The following is an 18711-nucleotide window of genomic DNA, read 5'->3' on the forward strand; positions in this document are numbered from 1 at the left end:
CACCAAACTTTGAGGCCAATGATACCTGTAGGTGAGGACAGAGAGGGAGAGAGAGTGGGGGGGGGGAGAGAGAGAGAGAGAGAGAGGAAAGAAGCACAACTACTGGAGAGAAACAGACAAGGTTAGTTAAACATGGCACAATGATGGGAGGTTATTGGACAGAGGAGGTAGAAGGAAACAGAGGAGCTCAGTGTATAAAAGTCCCCCAGCAGTCTATGTCTATTGCAGCTTAACTAAGAGATGGTTCCTTTGACTAACAATCATTGCCAGTGACCTGAACCATCTCTAACTATAAGCTTTATCAAAAAGGAAGGTTTTAAGCCTAATCTTAAAGGTGGAGAGTGTGTCAGCTTCTCGAACCTGAAGAGGGAGCTGGTTCCAGAGGAGAAGAGCTTGGTAGCTAAAAGCTCTGCCCCCCGTTCTACATTTAAAGACTCTAGGAACCACAAGTAGCCCAGCGCTCTGAGAACGAAGCGTTCTGCTGGGAGCATAAGGAACTATGAGGTCTTTAAGATAAGAAGGAGCTTTATCTTCGAGTACTTTGTATGTGAGTAGGAGAATTTTAAATTCTATCCTACAATTTACAGGCAGCCAGTGCAGAGAAGATAATATAGGAGAAATGTGATCTCTCTTTCTAAGTCCTGTCAGAATTCTGGCTGCAGCATTTTGAATAAGCTGTAGGCTTTTTAAGGAGCTGTAAGGACATCCTATGAGTAAGCAGTTACAGTAGTCCAGCCAGAGGTAACAAATGCATAATTTAGTTTCTCTGCATCGCTCTGAGAGAGGATGCTTCTGATTTTAGCTATATTTCTGAGATGGAAGTAGGCGGTTCTGGAGATTTGTTTATTGTATGATGTAAAAGAGAGATCCTGGTCAAAGATGACACCAAGGTTTCTCCCAGTAGAATCTGAAGCTAATGTTATTCCATCCAGGGAGGCTATCTGACTCAATAGTCAAAACCATCCCAATGCTGTTCCTTCAATCCTGATTCTATGTTCTAGTGTCTTTAATAGAATAGTAGTAGTAGTTCCGGAGCTGGAACTACCTCCTCCAGGAGGAAGCAGTTCCAGCTCCGGTTCTTGCCGGCCTCCAGGAGGAGGTCGCCCTTGCTGCAGTTCCTGTCGGCCTCCAGGAGGAGGTCGCTCCAGCTCCAGTTCCTGTCGGCCTCCAGGAGGAGGTCGCCTCAGCTTCAGTTCCTGTCGGCCTCCAGGAGGACGTCGTTCCAGCTCCAGCTTTGGTTCCTGTCGGCCTCCAGGAGGAGGTCGTTCCAGCTCTAGTTTCGGTTCCTGTCGGCCTCCAGGAGGAGGCCGTTCCAGCTCCGGTTCCTGTTGGCCTCCAGGAGGAGGTCGTTTCAGCTCCGGTTCCTGGTGGTTTGGCTTCGGCCACGTTCGTCTCAGCTCCTGGTGGTCCGGCGTCAGTTGAGTCCATCCCAGTCCCTTGTCTGGTTCCGTCTCCACGCCGGTCCTCGTCTCCGGTCCTGGCCCCAGCATCACGTCTGTCCTAGTCTCCGGTCCTGGCTCCAGCGTCGCATCCATCCCGGACTCATCGGCCAGCCTAGTGGCCTCGCCCTCGGCACCTCCTGCCGCTTGGGTGGCGCTGCCTCCTTTGGCGTCGTCCGCCTCGGCTCCGCCGTTGTCACGGCCGCCCGCCTGGGGAACGTCCCCTCAAGGAGCGTGGAGACGAGGTGAGATCCTGCTCAGCCGCCGCCGAGACAGGGTGGCACACTCAGTGCCCATGAGCTGGGCCAGCGTCCATGGGAACCACCCCGAGCGGCGATGTCCTCCAGGCGGACGACAATCCTGGAGGCTGAGGGGTCGAGGCGGGCGACGCCGCAGGAGGCAGGAGGTGCCGAGGGCGAGGCCACCAGACCGGATGACGAGTCCGAGATGGACGTGACGCTGGAGACAGAACCAGAGACGAGGGCCGTTGTGGAGCCGGGACCAGACGAGGGACCGGGATGGACGCAGCTGACGCCGGACCACCAGAAGCAGAGACGAACATGGCCGGAGCCGGACCACCAGAAGCACCACTGGAACTGAACTGGGGCTGGAGTCTGAACGGAGCACGACTGAACTGGGGCCGGAGCGGGACACGACTGGGCTGAAACCTGAGCGGGACACGACTGGGCTGGAACCTGAGCGAAACACGACTGGACTGCTGCTGTCTGTGATTCTGTGGTGAGAGCGGGGGCATGAGACAGGGGGCTGCACGAGTGCAGGAAGTCCTCCCAGCAGAGTAAACTTGGAGCTGGGCAGGCTGGTGCAGCAGTGACGGTCAGACGGGGCTGGGAAAAAAAAACTGAAACCGGGACCGCGGGCTGATCTGGAGTGGACGGAGGAACAGATGCACCCGGGACCATTGGTGGTGCGACCGGGGCTGGCGTAATCCGAGCGAATGGCGTGGGGGCTGGTGTGGTGTGGTGCGGAGCGCGCTGTCTAACTCTCCGAGTCGCGCACACATCCGCTCGTAGAGACGACGGACACTGGGGCGTTCTAGCATGCTGTCCTCGTCCTCCAAGGTGCACACCGCCACCTCCATGGCGCTTCGCTGGGCCGCCGGGTGGGGCGCCCTCCGATAATCCTCCGCAAGAATCTTAAAATAATTGTGGAGGTCGCTGCGTAGGTCGGCGCACGAAAAATCCATGGCTTACGGCAGAAATCCTCCTCCAAAACGCGAAGAGCAAAAGGGGGGGAAAAAAACGAACTGGGAAACTAACTTGAAGCCGGCTGGGTCCTATTCTGGCCAGATTGTTCTGTCAGAGCGTCAAAGGCAGCAAACCCACATGCACGGCACGGACAGGCTGGGATATGAATAACAAAAGGGATTTATTCTAACTCAAAGTCAAGATCAGGCAGGGTCATACACAGATAGTTCATACCGCGCAATGTCGAGAATCAGGCAGACTCGGTGTCAGAGACAGGCAAGGTTTGTATACAAGAGACTGTGACATATGTGTTATATGTTATATGTGTTATGTTATATGATATGTTATAGCATCCGAAGTATGGTAACTATCTGAATTTAGTTGAAGAAAGCTTTGGGACATCCAGGATTGTATGTCTTTTAAACAACTTTGATTTTTGACTAGTTAATCTGATATAGCTGAGTATCATTTGCAAAAGAATGAAAATGTATAGAATGCTTCCTACTAATATCACTTAGAGGACACATGTATAGACTGAACAGAATTGGACCAAGCACAGAACCCTGTGGTACTCCATAGCTAATCCTTGTGCTTGTGGAGGATTTGTCATTGACATTAACAAACTGGAATCTGATCAACAAATAGGATTTAAACCATCCCGGTGCTGTTCCTTTAATCCCGATGCTACGTCAAATAGAATGTTGTGATCAGATAGCACTAAGATCTAACAGGACAACAACAGAAACTAGACAATCAGTGACTCTAACCAAAGCTATTTTTGTGCTATGATTTTTTAAAAATCCTGACTGAAAATCTTCATACAGGTTATTCCTACTCAGGTGGTAAGATAATTGTTTAGCTACGATTTTTTTAAATTCTTAAGTATAAATGGTAAATTTGAAATAGCCTATAGTTGGCTAGTTCTTCGGGGTCCAGAGTAGGTTTTTTTTCAATAAAGGTTTGACCGTAGCTGCCTTAAATGCCTGTGGTACATAGCATATTAGTAAAGATTGGTTGATTTGATTTAATATGGACGAGCTGATTAAAGGTAGAACTTCTTTAAGTAATCTGGTTGGGATTGGGTCTAAAAAAATTATTAGTTATGGGAAAGAAGCTGTCTAGGTAAGCTTTAGGACTAAATTTAGTTGATGGATCTAGACTGGAGTTATGGAGCATGTCTTCAACCTGAGCCTCAAGCTGAGGGTGGTACCACAGCTCTGGAAGACCTCCTGCGTGGTACCAGTGCCCAAGACACCGCACGCCAAAGACCCCAGCAGCTTCAGACCAGTGGCTCTGACATCACACCTGATGAAGACACTGGAGAGACTGGTCCTGGGTAACCTCCGCTCTGCAGTGGGAACCTACCTGGACCCGCTGCAGTTCGCCTACCGACACGGCATAGGAGTAGACGACGCTGTCATCTTCCTCCTACATCGAGCCCTTTCCCACCTAGAGAAGCCCGGCAGCACTGTGAGGATCATGTTCTTTGACTTCTCCAGTGCCTTCAACACCATCCAGCCGATGCTTCTGAAACACAAACTGGAGGAGGCTGGTGTGGACCTTCATCTGACGGAGTGGATTATGGACTATCTCACAAACAGGCCTCAGTTTGTGAGAGCCAGGGACTGTGTGTCTGACACTCTGACCTGCAGTGTGGGGGCCCCACAGGGGACTGTACTGGCCCCCTTCCTTTTCACCCTCTACACGTCAGACTTCAGACACAACACGGACAGCTGTGTTCTGCAGAAGTTCTCTGATGACTCTGCGATCGTCGGACTGATCACCGATGATGACGATGCAGAGTACAGAGGACTCACTCAGAACTTTGTGGACTGGTGCCAGCGGAACCACCTCCTGATCAATGTAGGGAAAACAAAGGAGATGGTGGTGGATTTCCGCAGACAGCAGCCTGCTCTCATCCCACCGATGCACATCCAGGGAAGGGACATTGAGAGAGTGGACTCTTACAAGTACCTGGAAGTGCATCTGAACAATAAACTGGACTGGACTCATAACACGGATGCACTGTACAGGAAGGGTCAGAGCAGACTCTACCTGCTGAGGAGACTGCGGTCTTTTGGAGTGAAGGGGCCACTCCTGAAGACCTTCTATGACTCTGTGGTGGCATCAGCCATCCTGTACGGTGTGGTCTGCTGGGGCAGCAGCATCACAGCGAGGGACAGGAAGAGACTGGACAGGATCATCAGAAAGTCCAGCTCTGTCCTGGGCTGCACTCTGGACACGGTGCAGGAGGTGGGTGAGAGAAGGGTCCTGGCTAAACTGACATCCATCATGGACCAGGTCTCTCACCCACTGGAGGACTCACTGTCTGCTCTGGAGAGCAGCTTCAGTAGCAGACTGATCCACCCTCGCTGTGTGAAGGAGAGATATCGTAGATCCTGCTGCTGTCAGACTGTACAATCAGAACTGTTGACCACATCCCACCACAGTCACTCACCCACTGCATCAGTGGTTTATATAGCAACCTGCTCTGCACAATATTTGTGTAAATCTGTGAACAATCATGTATATTGTTACCGGTACAAATCTTATACCCATTACTGTGCAATAACCCTGCAATGACCTCATACTCACTCTAACTGTACTGTACTGCTTTGTACTGTGCCAACACAAACTGTTCTGTACCTGTATTCTTGCTCATCTGTACTGCTGTTGTGAGAGGTAATTTCCCCACTGCGGGACTATTAAAGGTTTTCTTATTCTTATTCTTATTCTTAGACGGTGATTTCTGTCATTTGGAGGAAGTCGCTGCTGAATGTTTTCTCTAATGGTGATAATTTTATGAGTAAAGTAGTTGATAAAGTCACTGCTGCTGAGATTTAAGGGGATAGTTTGCTCAACACAGCTATGACTCTTGAGGTGAGTCAGCCCGGCTACAGTGCTGAAAAGAAACCTCAATTATGTTTTCCTCAATTAAGGAGGAATAATATGTTTTTCAAGCAGCATGAAGTGTTTTTTTATATATATATATATTATTAGATTGTCCTTCCATGCAATGCAGTTTACATTTATTTTGTTGGAACCACTGCCTTTCTAGTTGTCAGGTCCTGTGCTTTAGGCTGCGGATCTCTGAGTTATACCATAGAGCTAACCTCCTCGGATTCACTAAGGAATAAAATGACTGTTCTCCTCTGTGTAGTTACATGACAGAGGCAAAAGATGATGGAATCATCTGCTTGAATCTGGCAACTGTCAGACGGCTTGACAAATCGGACCCACATGCACGGCGTCGGAGACAATAAGGTAGGTTAAATGGGTTTTAATGTCCACAACAGAATCCAAATACACATACAGTTCTTGCACAAACTTGCAGTACGTGGCAGTAGCAAAAGGAGCAATCAGAACTGGCGGTCAAGGCAGGCAGGGTCAAAACAAGGACTCCAGAACTCGAAAACAATCCCATACACACAAAAGGATCATATCAGTGTCAAGATGGACCGGGGAGGTCAGGATGGTGCCCGGTGGAAGTCTGTAATTAGACTGGCGTCCAAAATGTCCCTGGCTGCGACCCATGAGCGCACCTCCGGATCATATCCCTCCCAGGCAACGAGGTATTGGCAGCTTTGGACCCATTGCCGACAAGCCAGGAGGGCCCCGACCCACAGGCCCACCATCAATGACCCGAGGAGGAGGCTGAGGAGGAGACGGAGGGCCCAGCAGAATGGAGCGGGTTTGAGACGGCTGACATGGAACTTGGGGTGAATCCTCATAGACCTAGGCAAAGCAAGCCTGATAGACACCGGATTAATGACCCTGGTTATGGTAAAGGGCCCAATGAATCTTTGTGCCAACTTACATAACTCCACCCGTAAATGGAGGTCCTTGGTGGATAACCAAACTCGATCCCCCACGGCATACTCAGGCTCGGGGATCACTTGCGGTCCGGCGCCCCCTTATACCTGGCCTGAGCCTGCAGCATAACTTCCCGCGCAAGACGGCAGGTCTGGCGAGGGCATGGACTGACGGAACCCGTACCTTCTTCTCGGCTCAAATCCATACGCACACTGGAAGGTGCGTGAGTCCAGTGGTCGAGCACAGGAGAATGTGGTGTGCGTACTCGATCCAGACTAGTTATTATTAGTTACTATTATTACTAGTCTCCAGCTGCTGATTTGTCCTTTGGGTTTGTCCATTGGATTCCGGATGGCAGTCGGACAAGAGACTGGCTTTGGCCCCCAGCAACTCACAGAACTCCCGACAGAAATGGGAGACAAACTGAGGACCTCTGTCAGAGACAGAGTTCTGAACGTGAAGATCCGCAGTGAGACACATCCCTGGCTCGAACACCATCTGCCTTTGACCAGTGCATCTCCACGCGCTACACCTGTTCCCCGCCACAAACGCCAGGCAATCCGAATGGCCAACTCAATGAGCATGTCTAGCTCCCTGGGGAGCCCTCTTGCTGCTAAGCATTTCTTCACATGATGGGTCAGACCCCGGATGAACACATCTTCCAATGCAGTGGCGTCCCAACCAGCCTCCGCAGCCAACGTCCGGAACTCTATGGCATATTTCGCTTGCTACGATCTCCTTGCCGGATATTTACTGGGCTGCCTCTCGGCCGGGGGTGCCTTCCTGGAAGATCTGTTTTAAAGCTTTCGAGAGCTTTCTAAGACCCACACCCTAGAGGATCTAGCCATTTGGTTGAAGTATGAGTCCTGGTGTCAAAATCAAGACTCTTACACTTATGCTGTATTGGATGATGGATTGGAAAGGACTATGCTACTGACCACTGCTGCCCGCGAGCTGGCTATACAAGGTGCTAACAAGATGCTTCCCCTACGTACGACAAGGCAAGATGTGCAAACTCTTAACAGTTCCTGTGTCTCCTTCACCATTTTACCTAAAGCAAAGCCAGGGCTAAAGTATCAGGTGATGGTAAATCCCTCCAGGGGAGATAAACAAGCCACTGACCTGCTTGAGACAAGCACCGCCCGTGTAGAAGTGGAGGGCATACACCGCTACGCCACACCCCTACATTGCACCTGCAAGCCACCCCTGATGCTGTCATGCCTAACTCGAGGAATGTGAAGAGAAGACTTAAGAAAGATCCAGATTGAGCTAAGATCTACAGTGCAGAGATCAAGAAGCTGGTTCAAGTTGGCTCCGTGGTCAAGCTGTCTCCTGGTGAGGAGCACCAAGCGGCAGAGTCCTGGTACATCCCACACCACATGGTCAGTCATAATGGCAAGCATCGTCTGGTGTTCAACTGTTCCTTTCAGCACCAGGGCCAAACCTTGGATGAACATCTCCTTCCTGGCCAAACTTTGGGACCCTCCGTCCATGTCCCAACAGGTCCGCCTTCTTCCAGAGGATCGCTCCCTTCTGTGCTTTGTGTGGTGTGACCTGCGCATAGACGGACCTGTCACAGTCTACGAATGGCAGGTCCCCCCCTTTGGCACGACCGGGAGCCTCTGCTGCTTAGAGAATGAGCTCACCCTGGACATTATAAGAACTGTATTGTGGTCGGAATCTACCACAGTACTGACCTGGCTGCATTCTGAGTCTTGCCGCTTTAAGGTCTTCATCGGCACCCACATAGCTGAGATCCAGGAACTAGAACCCCCCTTCACACCTGGCAGTATTGATTTAGCTCAGATGACATCACACGGGGCAAGTCACTGCAGGAGTTGACAAGGCCCAACAGATGGAGTCAAGGCCCATCGTTCCTCCCACAACAGCAAATTCTGCCACTCCAAGCTCCATGGAGTACAATACCTGGCTGCAGTTTTTGGAGGCGACTATCCAACAGTTGCATGAGGTGGGCCCTGGAGGGGATCCTTATCGGCCAATGACTACCGTCAGGCTGAGGCCTTGATGCTGGGAAGGGTGCAGAGGACAGCTTAGTAGGCAGTTAGTGAAGTCATCCGAGTAGGTGGTCGACTTTGTCACTCTGAAGACCTAACTTATAGCAGTCTTCACCCTCTTGTATTGGGCCCGGCAGACCCAATCACCTGCCTACTCATCCAGGACTTTGCCCGTCGCCTGCGGCATCCAGGGCCAGAGAGGATCTTTGCAAAGATCTGGCATGTATACTGGATTCTGAGAACCTGTCCTGAGTGCCGTCGGTGGAGATCCCAACCTAAAGTCCCCAAAATGACAGATCTACCAGTTGCCTGGCTTCGCCTCTTTAAGTCTGCCTTTTATTGTACAGGTATGGACTGCTTTGGGCCGCTTGATGTCAAGATAGGTTATCGGGTGGAGAAGAGGTGGGGGATAATTTTCAAATGCCTTACTGTCAGAGCTGTTCACGTGTATGTACTGACATCTATGGACACCGACTCCTTTCTGATGGCACTCTGGAGATTTATGCTAGGAGAAGAAGTCCTGCCGAGCTGTACTCAGATCAGGGTACCAACTTCCGTGGTGGAGAGAGAGAACTACAAGAAGAATTTGCTGGAATGAGCATGGACCTGCAGAGGATCCTGGCTCCACAGAAGATCCTCTTCCACTTCAACCCCCCAGCATCTCCTCATTTGGGAGCCAGAAATCCGATCAGTGAAGACAGCGCTTTACACTACGGTTGGAGCGCAGCTCTTACCTAAAGAAGTCCTTCGCACTGTCTTAGTGGAGGTGGAGGGCATTATTAACTCCAAATCGTTTGCTTAACAGTAACTGTGGGTGAGGTAACTCAATTGTGCAGAAAGGCTGTAAGGTGCAGGCCCGTTATTCTCACTGCCACTACCCCAGGTGTCAGCCAGAATGCCACTTCAAGGCAAGGAAGATATTGGTGATACAGTTGGTGCAGTGGAGAGGCAAGAAGGAGACGGAGATCAGTTTGGTCTCTTTGTATTTTTATCCAACACACTCTATACAGGAGCTGGGTTAAGGGGGTTGTGGTCTCTATAAATAATAAACAAAACAAAGGTGTTATAGGGGACAGGCTCAGGGGGGCATCACGTGATGACACATTGTCACAGAGTCACATGGTACTGATGCTGGTAATGCTATGTTAAGCGAAGCAGTCACATATATAAATTGAATCCAGTGTTGGAGGACAGTGTGCTGCGAGTTGGCAGACGACTTAGCAGGGCCATCATGTGGGAGGAGGCTAAGCGTCCTGTCATTATCGCGAAAGATCTTCACATCTCTGATCTTGTTCTATGTCATATCCATAAGGAGGTGGGGCATGGCGGTTGGAATTACATTCTTTCAAAATGACATCAAACGGATTCCCTCATTAATGCTTTACATTAATGCTTTTCTAATGATGGTGGAAGGCCTATTTTCGTTGACTGCTGTATTATGCCGCTACATAACGACTACTCTATAGATTATTGAATGACGTATTTGGATGTTATTATTAACAAGTAAAGGAATAAATAGATTTTACATATTGAACCAGAGTTTGTCAATATTTGTACGAAGCCAGTCGGACAAGCTTCCCTCAATCAGCTGCTTGGCGACTCTGGAAATATTGGAGCCTGAGAGAGTTGCCAACAGGTGTAAATATATAGATACATATACAGACACAACATTATAGAAGCCCTAAACTAACCAAATTAAAATAGGATAATAGAACAGAAGAATAATACGAACACAGGTGCGCGAGGAAACGTATAGCAAAAGAACGTTAGCTACTAGCAACGGTTTGCTAATTGCTAACTAAACACACAACATAATCTTGACGTATAACAAGACCTGTGAGGTTAAAAACTTGAACTTACTATGCGCACACATGCACACCCTCAGTACTGTGAGAATGGCTAAGGAGTCAACGTCAGGTGGCGAAATCCTCTCACTCTGCTTCTGTGTCTGTCCCGCGACTCGAGACCTATTTAAGAAAAGTGAGAATTCCCGCTGTCAACCGCACCGTCTCACAGAGCCTTTTGTACAGTAACAGTCTTGCTACAAGGACCACAAAATAAACCAACAGAAAAGATTTTAATAAATAAGATTTGGTTGTACTATACTTTTGTAATATAACAATACAAACATCTCTACTTCTCTATAATAAAACAAAGGACACACACTTGCACAGAACCAGGGATTCTCGATAACGTGGCAATAGTTAGCTACGCTACTGCCACTGTTAGCTAAGTTAGCTAAAGTTTCACCAAGACGGTCCGGAAGTAATTGTTTGTTCACCGTCCTGTAGATCTCCTACGTTCCTCCTCACCTCTGCAGCGTGCAACACTAAATAAATAAATGTTTAAGCTCTATGGTTGCTAGTTAACTAAGCTAGAAGCTTCTTCACAGTTGACATGCGCTTCTGCTTCACTTCGTCATTCTCTGTCCCGCTAAACTCACTACCTACTGTTGTGGGAAAAAAAATTACCACGAAAGCTTCTGACGACTCAATGAAAAGAAGAATTCAAAAGTTGTCTTTGCGAATATATTTCTCCATATGCATGTAGAAAGATTACTCAAAATTAATTGCTCAGAGGCTTGCAGCAATTTACTTGAACAATGCATGGAATGTTTAAGGATGTATATGATCAACACTTATGAATATGAACATGAATCAAAAACAATCAGATCATTATTAAGGCATTAATAATTAAAATGATCGGCATTAAGGGATAATATAAAATTTCCATCACACTACCTAAATAAACAGGCTTACTCTGTTCATGTGAATCATGACAAATAATTGAAAATATGCTAATGTAGCAGACTGTTTAAGGTCTGGCGAATGTACTTGTGCTCTGTTTGTGTGTAGTATGCTTTTTGTCCTTTTGTCCTTCGGGGTTTGCCATACTCTGGCAAGGGACATGCGCACTGCGTACAGGTGAGCGCGGGAAAATCTCTCTCTCTCTCTCTCTCTCTCTGGATGTGCCGGCGGGAATAAAGTGAAGAAGATCTAAACTGCAACGTGTCGTCTTATCATCTGTGAATGTATAGTTTAGCCCACGTAAGATACTCGGCTACACTAATGAAAAATAATAAACAAAACAATTTACAACAATATTATGAAACCTACGTTTCTGTGGTTTTTACCCGATTACATTCACATCTAAGGCATCTACAGGCTACAGCTGTTCGCTATTGATGGGTTCTCTGGGTCACATCTTAAAAATTCTGTCTGAACTATTTACAGCTTTCGCAGTCCCGTCATTGTCTGCCAGGCCTCTTCTCTGAACACACGCATTAAAGCTAAACACTGAATGAAAAGACGAACAGACTTGCTGTAGGAGAATGATTTGAACAATTCACAAATGAACATACTCTAAGCTTTTTTTTAATCATTCGTAATGTTATGGCTTAAAATCCTGACTGCTGAAGCTAAGGTGTTCATTGACTGGAAAGGTGCTTCTGGGCGATTGATTGGGCCACTGTTCTATGGGTGAGGGGCTGCAGCGCGCGAGGCGACCAGCAGGGGGCGCCGGGAGTGACCAGCAGCGGAACCGGGTCCCCTGCCGCAGAAGAAGAACGGCTCCGCGTTTAATGCACGTCTAACCTACAAATTCCTCTCCGATAAACGCGCCTAGTCGCCATGGCAACCGGCCCGGAGCTGGAGGTATATGTGGACCTTCTGTCACAGCCTTGCCGGGCGGTGCACATCCTGCTGGACTGCGCTAATATCCCGCACAACCTCCGAACCGTGGCTCTGAGGAGAGGTGAGCGGCCGAGCGGTACCAGACGAGGTGTTACGCAGTGTTAAATAGTCAGGTGACACACAGGCTGGAACTTAAACAACTAACTTACAACTAACATTATGCTGCTGTTGACTTTTCTGGCTGACCTCTCACCCACAGAACCGCCTTCGCCTATAAAACGTTGCGTAACTGGAGGACTAAGTCCGTTCAGGTCTTGGAGTGTTCAGTGTAGTTCACACTATGTTCTGAATGGAGTTCGGTTTGGGTCTTTCTGTTGGTGCGTTGCAGGAGAGAACAGGACACAGGAGTTTGCCCGGCTGAACCCAATGCAGAAGGTTCCGGTTTTGGTGGACTCCGGCTTCGTCCTCACAGAAAGGTGAACAGCCTGTGTGATTCATTACGGCATTATTCTTCGTGCTGGATCTGGTCCACATTAAGAACAGCTATGAGATTGGGCCAAGGTCACATAGAGACTTTTCAAACTATAGTTTCATGATATCACATGAATAGAGCATTTTCACCTTATTTTTATTTTGTTTTTTCCATTTCTTCTGGATCTGAACATCTGTGGGTAACACAAGCCCAGTCTGGGTTTATACAGCGGAGCTGGACCCGGTCGGACCTCAGAGCGGCGAAAGTGTGGCCCTGCTTTAAATGATTGTTTTCTAAATTCTGTGTTTCAGTGATGCCATCCTGAAGTACCTTGCCACCAGGCACGACGTCCCGGACCACTGGTATCCACGGCAACCTCAGAAACGAGCCAGAGTGGACGAGTACACTGCCTGGCATCACTCGAACACGCGACCCCACGCTGCCAAAGTCTTTATCCTGGAGGTTTGTACTTTACCTACTTGTAGTGGTGCCATTGATTTAGGTCGTGTTAACCCTTCTCTGCGTCTCCACTGGTCTCAGGTACTCATTCCAGCTCAGACTGGCTCTCAGGTGGATGAGCAGCGTTTGATTCGTGCTCTTTCACAGCTCAATGAGACACTGGACAAGCTGGAGTCCATGTTTCTTCGCAGACGGTCGTTCCTCTGTGGCGATGATATTACTGTGGCCGATCTCCTCGCCGTCTGTGAGCTTATGCAGCCCTTGGGTGGAGGCAGAGATGTGCTGCAGGATCATCCTCAGCTGCAGAGGTGGAGGAGCAGAGTTCAGACAGCGGTCGGTGAAGCTTTTGATAGAGCTCACGCCATCCTGTGTGCTGTCAGAGAACGCCACAAGGCCAAGCTGTGATGTCGCCAATTATCATCCAGACAATGAAGCAGGTCTAAAGGATGGAGATATCGACGCTCACACACACAAATACACACGTGTGTGTATATATACACTCAAACACTGAAGTAGATCGGGGATATAATTTAAGGGGACAGTAAAATTTTTTAAATTATGCTATACCCACAACCAAAAAAAGTTTTCATTTCTATAAGTGGTGTAAAACTATGGAATATATGAAGTGAGGACTTTATGACTAGATAAAACATAGTGGGAGTGGTGTCAGAATATTAACATTCTGAATTAATTCTTTATTATAATACTTTGTGATGTGTATAAATAATACTCTAGACATTGATAACAAACCAATGATGTGTGATGTCATGGGGTAGGACTAGATAGGTCTAACTTCTTCCTAATCCGAATGTACTACATAAATTGAGAGCTGATTAGCATTTTTCTGTATTTGTGTGAAATTATTATTACATATTTGAATCAATAATATTATATAATTATATACAATAATAATTACACACACACAAACGCTTCCTTCTAGATCCTCATTGTAATCTTTAATTTAAACGTATATTGTCACAATGACTTCACTTAAAACCTGAACTCTGCTTTTTGATTATATAAATGATGTGCCCATTGCTCCATTCTGGTCTAGTTCGGTGGTCCCCCATCAGAACATCATATAGTTCTTTCACTCGCATGAACAAAAAGAATCACCAAAGGCAAGTGGATAGTGTCTGAAGAACATTTGAACATGTAATGTTTTGTCTTCAAGACAAAACAGTGAAAATATAAAGTAGTTTATTGGGTACATTATAAACTTTATTTACAGCAGTGCTACAGTAGCAAATGAGTCACACGACCTGAGGAATGGCTGAATCTGATGGGTCCCCTACACTGGACCAGGAGGCGAAGCTTGAGTCCGTTTTGCTGGATGTTGTTCTTCATCTGTTTCACCTCGGCCTCGCTTCCTGGAGGACTTCAAATAAACACAATTACTGAATCTACAGAGTACTGGAGCTCAGTGCCACGTTTTATATTTCAGTGGCTAGTTACCATGGGAACAGCGGGACCATCTCCAGATGGGTACATGAGTCGGTGTGCCGTGTCCATCATGTCGTGATCCTAAATATCAGATTCCAGTCACACACACTGACGCTCACGCACACTCTGTAGGAGTACAGGTGGGCAGGTACCTGTAACCAGGGATGCTGCAGAGCCTCCTCTATCGTCATCCTTTTAGTGGGATCAACAACCAGCAGCTTCCTCACCATGTCCTTCGCTGGACACACCAGTCAAATATACTTCAATCACAACTGCAGCATGTTGTACTACTGCTAAGCACAAAGCTAGCCAGAAGTATTACAGTAGTTATGTAATAGTACTAATAACAGTTACTGCAGCACCTTGGTCAGAGACATGTCTCCACTTAGACTGAACCATGGTGAACTGTCCTCTGATGATCTGGTCCGTGGTGGATTCACAACCAAAGTTTTCGTGGAAGGGAGGATAGCCACTGAGACTGAAGAGACAAAAACTGCAGATCAGACACGACATGACTGCCATGCACTGAGGACAGGGCCAGCCTACCAAACGAAGAGCAGGACTCCCAGACTCCAGGCGTCCACAGCGAGGCCATAGCCAGTAGTGGAGGCATGGGTGAGGACTTCAGGAGCCAGGTAAGATGGGGTCCCACACAGAGTCCTCATCAGGGCGGCCTCTTCCAGGATCCTGGACTGGTTGAAGTCAGTCACCTGACACAAACATTGAGTGGACATTAATAGCTGAAATTTGACCTTCCTCAAATTGGTACATCACAGTTGCTTCACAGTTCTACTTAGTACTTCATGGACTATACCAGAGCAAATATCAAATACTTTTACTGTATAGTTTTGGAATAATACATGAATAAACTATTGTACTGTACATTGAATTGGCATCAATACTGTAGACGTACTTTGATCTTCAATAAACTCCTGTTCTTTGAATTGATACATCAACGTTCCTTCACAGTTTTACTTAGTACTTCATTGACTACTACCACAGCAAATATAAAATACCTTATTGTATAGATATTATTCATGTATTATTCCAAAACTATACAGTAAAAGTATTTGATATTTGCTGTGGGAGTAGCTGTGGTAGTACTAAGCAGAACTGTGAAAGAATGATGATGTACCAATTTGAAGAAGTCAAATCCTAGTTTTAAAATATAGGCCAATTCCCTTTTTATATTTTCCATCAGTGAATCTTTTTTTTCATTCACTGATAGAAAATATATTCAAATTCACTGTAAATTCCCTAATTTCTTAAATTTGCTTTGTCTCTTTATGACATTAATCCTAATATCGTCTCTCTTCAGTTCTTCTCTGAAGAACTGAAGGCTCTTCTCAGTGTTCGAAACACTGTTACCGTAACTATCGCACGAATCGCGCACCTCGAAAATAGCGACGGCTCATTTGACCACGGAAAAGTAATCAGCGGCTCATTTGACCGCAGTGATTAACCGGATCAGAAATTGGAACAGATTTGAAGCTGGTACCAGATCGGTGGCTTCTTGGTCAGATCGTCTTCTCTTTCATTTCTGCCTATTTTGGTGCCGCTTTGGTGGTAAATTTCACTTCACGTCCACCTTTATGTCAGACCACTTTTAATTTTTTTATTTCCGAACGAAGGAAACATTTGTACTTAGTAGCGATACATCTGTACTTGCGCAATTTTCTGGATTTGAATTTACGCCAAGTTTAGAAGGAAATCTACGCAGGTCTTTGTACATGAGCCAATTCAAAGCTGCAAGAATCAGTTACTGTAGTATCAGCACAGACCTTACTAAAATTGGTGTGAACTGGGTGCACGACATCACCTTTTAGTGTTTTAAAGTGTGTTTGGGGATGATGAAGGTACAAGTACCTTGATGAGACAGACGTCTTCCAATGAGGACAAAAGTATGTTCTCTGGTTTCAGGTCTCTGTGGATGATTCCGTTACTGTGGAGGTACTGCACACACAGAGTGGAATATTTTATTATGTTTTCTTTCCTCTCTGAGAAAAAGTATGCTGGACATTTTCTGTCAGCTGGATTATAGTGGCTGGTTCGCAGCCTGCAACAGCAGGTCAGACTCACCTGGACTGCTCTGAGCATCTGGTAGAAGTAAAGTTTGGCCATAGACTCTTGCAGCTGCTGCTGAGACTTCACCTTGTGGAACAGTTCGCCTCCCTCCATCCTGACAGGTACAGAAAACCGTTAAAACGAAGGGGAAAGGGAAGGGGGGAAAACAGCTGCTGTAGCTTAGCTTTACTGTAACTCACAGCTCCAACACAATGTAGTAACTGTCGTCAGTCTGATAAAAGTCTTCAGTCCTTATGAGACAAGGCTTCAGGAAACAAGGAGAGAAAGTAAGGAGACAGCCACAAACAATAACGAAGCTGTTTAGTAATGTTTGCATCTTCACTCACATGGTCGACCCTCTGCAGAATCTCGATCTCGGTCTTTGCATTTCGTGTTGCTGTCTGTGATTGTGCAAAACAAAAGTCATGTGATCACCACTGGTCTGCACCCGCACAGTTTTCAGACAGATGTAAATGGGTAAGTGGCAGGAGGAAAGAAGGAAAAGAGAGGAAGCATGGAAATTAAAAACTAATCGTGAGGGAAAAACAAGAAAAGACACACCCCTTCAGACTGGAAGTTCTTCTTGTTTATTATCTTTACTGCTAATTTTTTGCAGGTGCTTCTCTCGAAGGCCAGTCTGACTTCACCACACACTCCCCTGAAACGCCGCCGTGAAAACCAGCAACAGACACGTGTTAAAAGCTACGCTGAAAGCAGTGAAGCAGGTCTTGTCTGTGTACGAGTCGGACTCACGTGCCAATGCGACGGGTCAGCACATATTTCTCCTGAAGCTCCTTGGGTAAGCTGGACTGGTCATTAGAGATGAGGTCAATAAAAACAAAGACTGAAAACACAGAAACGAACAAGGTCAGACTGGATCAGAATCACAGCCCTAAATAAAAGAGCAGGGGATCAAGGTTCCAGCTCACCTTTGTTCCGCTGTTCCGCTAGAGAGATCACGGCGTTGTTGACCAGAGGAAGCTTCTTGTTTTTACCCACCAGGATCCCGTCAACAAACGTCCCATTGTTGCTGTAGTCCTCCACAAAGGCCTCGTTGCCTTCCTGTCACACTCACTGTTATTGTCAAAGGCTCCAAACCCAATCACCTGCTGCTAGTAGTAACAACAATCTCACTCTGTAAATCCTGAAGTGCTTCTTGCTGTAGATTAGGAACTTTTTGGATCCTCGATTATTAGGGTCCCCCAGGACGTAGTCACACTTGGAGTCTCGTCCAAACAGGTACTCGTCCTCTATGCAATCTGGGCACAAACACTCATCATTAGGACTAGTACTAACAAACAGGTCAAGACTTGGTACTAATACTGGGCCTGGGGTCATTAGGACTACTATGAAAAATGTAAAGATCAGTGAACACACCGTGGCTCCTGAACACCTGTGCCATGGGCAGCAGGCGGCCCCAGGGTTGCGGTTCAGGCTCCTCAGGGACAGATGCCAGGGTGACGGGGATGGTGTCCACACTGCTCAGAGTCCCCGAGCTGCTGGACGTCTGGCCACTGGAGGAACTGGAACCATGCTGAGACTGGGTGTACTGGCTGGACTGTGCCTGTACCTGTGATAGGGACAGAGTAGACTGGGTAGGGTCTCCCTCCTTAGGAACCTCTTCAGACATTGTCCAGTTCTGATAAGACACGTGAGATCATACCGGTCATCCTGCTGCCAGCACCGAACCCCGTTTAGAATGCTTTGGTAGAGGATTTGTCTTACACTTAAAGAAACTTTTGAACGCAAAAGCAAAAACTAATATAAAAACATGTTAAAAGCTACCGTACGATCCGGCACCAACCTAACTCTATTCAAAGCCAGACAGAGTGGATTTTTTTAATTTTGTCACTGTTGGCCACAGAACCGTGGCCACAGAACCGTGGCCAACGTGCTTCACTATCTGTCAATCAATGCAGAATAAAAAAAACAACGCACACCTCAATGTGAACCAGAAGTCGAGTCAAGCCGAGCCGAGCCGAGCCGCGCCGATCTTAACCCGGCTAATGCTAACACATCAGTCAACCACTCACCGGGTTCCTGCAGGAGAACTAAACGGACCGGACAGCGTAAAGCGGAACACGTGTGGGAACGTTACTGGGACAGGAAGCGTCTTCTGGTTTCTTCTTTCGGCACGCGGTGGTCTCTGCCAATAAAAAGTAAGAATGC

General features: G+C 47.3%; 3 protein-coding genes across 7 annotated transcripts in view; 2 read left to right on the forward strand and 1 right to left on the reverse strand.

The window, feature by feature from the left end:
• LOC114861441 (inactive phospholipid phosphatase 7-like) overlaps window positions 1-11030 on the forward strand; it is a 30718-nt gene extending 19688 nt beyond the window's left edge. Inside the window, exon 6 of the mRNA XM_055511302.1 lies at window positions 5805-11030. Within this exon, the coding sequence (XP_055367277.1) occupies window positions 5805-5812 (8 nt within the window). The 3' untranslated portion in view covers window positions 5813-11030. The remainder of the gene's footprint in view (window positions 1-5804) is intronic.
• A 962-nt stretch (window positions 11031-11992) lies between these two features.
• Window positions 11993-13874, forward strand: gstt2 (glutathione S-transferase theta 2). Its single transcript, XM_029160647.3, has 4 exons — window positions 11993-12225; window positions 12493-12580; window positions 12888-13038; window positions 13117-13874. The coding sequence occupies exons 1-4, from the start codon at window positions 12102-12104 to the stop codon at window positions 13438-13440; spliced, it is 687 nt and encodes a 228-aa protein (XP_029016480.2). The 5' UTR covers window positions 11993-12101; the 3' UTR covers window positions 13441-13874.
• A 344-nt stretch (window positions 13875-14218) lies between these two features.
• chek2 (checkpoint kinase 2) lies at window positions 14219-18701 on the reverse strand. 5 transcript variants are annotated; one of them, XM_029160641.3, is made up of 15 exons: window positions 18576-18701; window positions 17920-18112; window positions 17677-17801; window positions 17472-17604; window positions 17296-17386; window positions 17104-17200; window positions 16890-16943; window positions 16743-16807; window positions 16558-16657; window positions 16345-16431; window positions 15025-15188; window positions 14841-14971; window positions 14631-14716; window positions 14491-14559; window positions 14219-14413 (listed from the first exon to the last, which is right to left on the reverse strand). In XM_029160641.3, exons 2-15 carry the CDS (start codon window positions 17942-17944, stop codon window positions 14327-14329), a joined length of 1314 nt encoding a protein of 437 aa, XP_029016474.2. In that variant the 5' UTR covers window positions 17945-18112; window positions 18576-18701; the 3' UTR covers window positions 14219-14326. The 5 variants fall into 5 exon arrangements, with proteins under 5 accessions (XP_029016474.2, XP_029016470.2, XP_029016471.2 ...); XM_029160637.3 differs by having other exon boundaries at window positions 17920-18181; window positions 18576-18692; XM_029160638.3 differs by having other exon boundaries at window positions 17920-18181; window positions 18483-18630.
• Between the last annotated feature and the right edge of the window lie 10 nt (window positions 18702-18711).

The sequence above is a fragment of the Betta splendens genome, chromosome 9 (assembly GCF_900634795.4).
Source record: "Betta splendens chromosome 9, fBetSpl5.4, whole genome shotgun sequence".
NCBI classification, from domain to species: Eukaryota; Metazoa; Chordata; class Actinopteri; order Anabantiformes; family Osphronemidae; genus Betta; species Betta splendens.

What these genes read in the sequence shown, in the direction of transcription:
- chek2 (XM_029160637.3), bottom strand. Translation starts at nt 18,172, where the DNA reads ATGTCTGAAGAGGTTCCTAAGGAGGGAGACCCTACCCAGTCTACTCTG. An exon ending in AGCACTTCAGGATTTACAGA is followed by an intron (nt 17,605 to 17,676) that starts GTGAGATTGTTG and finishes TGAGTGTGACAG; the next exon opens with GAAGGCAACGAGGCCTTTGT. An exon ending in GAGACATGTCTCTGACCAAG is followed by an intron (nt 14,717 to 14,840) that starts GTGCTGCAGTAA and finishes TGGTGTGTCCAG; the next exon opens with CGAAGGACATGGTGAGGAAG.
- gstt2 (XM_029160647.3), top strand. Translation starts at nt 12,102, where the DNA reads ATGGCAACCGGCCCGGAGCTGGAGGTATATGTGGACCTTCTGTCACAG. An exon ending in AACCGTGGCTCTGAGGAGAG is followed by an intron (nt 12,226 to 12,492) that starts GTGAGCGGCCGA and finishes GGTGCGTTGCAG; the next exon opens with GAGAGAACAGGACACAGGAG. An exon ending in GGCTTCGTCCTCACAGAAAG is followed by an intron (nt 12,581 to 12,887) that starts GTGAACAGCCTG and finishes TCTGTGTTTCAG; the next exon opens with TGATGCCATCCTGAAGTACC.